General features: G+C 47.3%; 1 protein-coding gene across 1 annotated transcript; it reads right to left on the bottom strand.

Moving 5' to 3' along the window:
* Positions 1-2,124: 2,124 nt before the first annotated feature.
* Rps29 (ribosomal protein S29) lies at positions 2,125-3,441 on the bottom strand. Its single transcript, XM_055595411.1, has 3 exons — positions 3,307-3,441; positions 3,001-3,100; positions 2,125-2,224 (listed from the first exon to the last, which is right to left on the bottom strand). The coding sequence occupies exons 1-3, from the start codon at positions 3,366-3,368 to the stop codon at positions 2,216-2,218; spliced, it is 171 nt and encodes a 56-aa protein (XP_055451386.1). The 5' UTR covers positions 3,369-3,441; the 3' UTR covers positions 2,125-2,215.
* Between the last annotated feature and the right edge of the window lie 340 nt (positions 3,442-3,781).

The following is a 3,781-nucleotide window of genomic DNA, read 5'->3' as shown; positions in this document are numbered from 1 at the left end:
CTTTACCTGAAACTTGCTCTATACCAGGCTGTCCATGAACTCAGATCTGCTTTCCTCTATCTCCTGGATTAAAGGCGTATTTGTATTTCAGATCACACAGACCTATAAGGTCTTTGGATGTGATCTATTGCCAGTTGGATCACACAACCTGGGTCTTTAAATGTGATCTCTTGCCAGAGCAGCCATGTTCTGGATTAAAATTCCTCTACCTTTCCACAGGCCTCCCTCCATTACCACACACAAGGGTTGGGACTGGCTAGTGTTTGTTTCGTAAGAACATGTATTACAGAATTTATGGGATGCCATGGTGTTAGAACAGACCTCAGCTCATCCAACAGGTTCAGATTGCTCACACTAAATCATGAAATGTTATGCTTCTCTCATCTTCGCTCCCAGATTTTGGTATATTTGCTCAACTGACAATTTCTCATCCATCCTCAATCTGTAACAATCCTCATCTCTACCAAAACACTCCCAAACATCTTACACCCTCCTGACTGAAATAGCTTTCCCTGACAGCAACTGAGGCAGTTTTCATTTTGCACAGATGAGACTGTGCAAACACTACTTAGCCTAAACTGTCCTTGAATTCTCCTGTCTCCACCTACCAAATACTGAGTTTATAGGCAAGCATGCCTTGATCACAGCTACAGCTTGATCAAAGTCGAAGATGGATTAGTATGAAGCTTGTAAACTTTGCACTTCAAAATTCTTGATCCTGAGCTAAGTCCTTTGGGAGCTCTAAGTCCTCTGGCAATATGTCTACCAGTTCTTTTAAAAACTATAGTTTGCCAGGTATGGTGGAACACACTTTTAATCTTAGCACTTGGGAGGCAGATGCAAGCAGATCTCCGAGTTCAAGGCCAGCCTGATCTGGAGTGGAGCTCTGTGACATGGTAAGATCACTTAGAAACCCTGTCTTGGAAAAAAAATATAAATGTATTAACTACAGTTAAAATCCAATCAGCTTCTTCCACAACCACTTCTTCTGCCACCTTCCCAGTCACATGAAATAGAAGCAATTGTCAGCTGGGCAATGGTGGTGCACACTTTTAATCCCAGCACTCAGGTAGGCAGAGGCAGGTGGATCAGAGTTGAGGCCAGTCTGTCTATAATGCAAGTCTAGGACAGCCAAGGCAACACAGAGGAAACCTGTCTGGAAATACTCCCAACTCAATTCTCCTGCCTCCACCCTGGATGCTAAGATTACTGGCACACACCAAACCCTCCTGCTAACATCTCTACCCTCAGGCTGCTTTCCTAAACTCCTAACCCCAAATAACCCAAGAATCCTTTTTCATATATGCTCAGATGAGAGCTGAAAAATAAAAACTTTATAAAGAGTGAAAATTCTTTCATCTTCCACTCTACCGTATTGCACAATAATTTAAGCATTTCCTAGAAATGCTGCACTGGTTGTCTATGGGCACTGAAAATTGTGTTGATACTCTTCCAAACCCATTTTCAGTCCTGCCAAGAGCAATTCTTCCAAGTTATCAGTTCAGCACAGTATTTGAATTTGGCTTGGCCACAAACACCTTATCCACTGAACCATCTACATCACCCTGGGACTGCTAATGTAAAAGAGGCTAACCACTCACTTCTATCTCCAGGGGTCTACTTTAAGACCACTGCAAACCAACTGTAGCTGCACTCACTTAGTCTGAGCACCCAGAGATCAAGACAAACCTCACCTACAGTGAAACCTTGACCCCACACACACACACCAAAAAAAAAAAAAAAGTCGTTTTACAAGACCAGTTTCTCCGTGTAGCTCTGGCCTGAAACTTAAAATTCTGTGAGCCACTGCCACAGAGGGCATGGATTCCCTGGAACTGGAGTCTTGGTTGTAAGCCACAACACGGGTACTAAGTCTACCCATGTTATCAATTACTACCTCTCCAGACCCAAGGTATTTTTAAAAAGCAATTCTGAGATTACTTCTACAACAAATTATTCTAGCCAAATTAAAAGACCTTTCTGGACTGTAAATTTAAGTCAATTGATAAAAGTGTTTGCCTAACAGGTAGGATGTCTTGGGTTGGATTCCCAACACCTCACCTCAACTACAGAAAATGATTGTCTGAGACCTGTCAACAGAAACTCAAACAAAAACCACAGGAATTGAAGGTCTTCACTTTTTTATTCTTTATGTACAAAGACTAGCATGATCGTTTCAGGGGTAGACAGCCTGGAATAATCCATTAAAGGTCGCTCAGTCCAACTGCAAAGAGAAGAGAGGGGAATTTATTAATTTACTTTAGAATGAGATTCTGGCATTTCCACTGGATTCCCCTAAGAATTATTTCCCAATACAATAGCACACAAAATGGCCTTAACCCAGTGTTCTGGAGAGCTGTCAGATAGCCAGTTACTGTGGGAGCCAGCAACGGTTCTCTAATCTATGAAACATTCACATCATTCAAATCTCTAATAAACTTTAGCACTAGGCTTACAGTAATTATTTGGTCAATACTGGAAATCTGAGAGAGCAAAGGAAGTGTGGGCCCATTAAACACAATCTTATTTTAGAAGTGGGCACAAGCCTTTAATCCCAGAAGCCCCAGCCTGGTCTAAAGAGTTCCAGGACAGCCAAGGGGAGACACAAACAAGGGTAGAGATTTGGTGGTGCACACACTTTTAATCTCAGCACTCTTCTGAGTTCCAGGACAGCCAGGGCTCTACTACACAGAGAAACCCTATCTCCAAAAACCAAACAAAGGTCCAAATGCACAGAAAGTTGGGTTTTGTACCAAAAAGCTAACAAACTTGTTTTTGACCAAAAAGAAAAAAGAAAAAAAGTGACGTTACTATGTAAAAACTGTAGTTATCTCCTACAAAGCTGTAACATTTTACTCAACCTGTCACCTAAACCTGGCCAGGGATCGAGTCCTTCACCCTTCCCTTTCTAGAACTGTTGACGGCTTAGCCCTCCGCTGTGTGGGCCTTGGTCTAACGCTCCCGCCCGCATCATGGAGGACGGCACCCGAGGGCGCGTACCTTGATGAAGCCAATGTCCTTCGCGTACTGACGGAAACACTGACGGCACATGTTCAGCCCGTATTTCCGGATCAGACCGTGGCGGTTGGAGCAGACGCGGCTGGATGGAGGGGGGGGGGGGAAGAGATGGCATTTATACAGGCCGCAGGAGATCCAGCATTCCTCACCGCCAGCACCAGGGCCCGCCCGGCCTGGCAGAAGCCCGTAATGGCGGCGATGGCGGCCCCGAACGCCGGGCCTGCGCGCCGCCCGGCCACCAGCAGCAGCCCTGTCCCCTAACCACGACCCCCGCAACGCGCTTCTTACCAGGAGCGAGAACCCTGGCCGAACTTCCGCGGGTGACTCCAGTAGAGCTGCTGGTGACCCATCTTGCCTTCAGACAGCCAAGGAGGGAAAAGGAGCGAGCGGGCGCACGCATGCGCTCTTCAAGGTTTCTGGAGCCACACTTTACCCAGAATGCAGCGCCGGGGCGCGACGCGTGCGCAGTGCGACGTTGCTTCAAGGGCGTGCTTTGAGCGACGCGTCTAAGCGCCGGCTGGGCGGGCACAGTAGGTGACGTCACGGCGCTGGGAAGCTCGAGTACCTCCCGGCCGCCCTCGGCCCTCGCCGGGCGCGGTGGCGCACGCCTGTAGTCCCAGCTACTCGGGAGGCTGAGACAGGAGGATCGCTTGAGTCCAGGAGTTCTGGGCTGTAGTGCGCTATGCCGATCGGGTGTCCGCACTAAGTTCGGCATCAATATGGTGACCTCCCGGGAGCGGGGGACCACCAGGTTGCCTAAGGA

The sequence above is a fragment of the Psammomys obesus genome, unplaced genomic scaffold (assembly GCF_907164565.1).
Source record: "Psammomys obesus unplaced genomic scaffold, mPsaObe1.curated_primary_1811, whole genome shotgun sequence".
NCBI classification, from domain to species: domain Eukaryota; kingdom Metazoa; phylum Chordata; class Mammalia; order Rodentia; family Muridae; genus Psammomys; species Psammomys obesus.
Note: the sequence above shows the minus strand (reverse complement) of the source record. Positions and strands in the feature narration are given on the sequence as shown.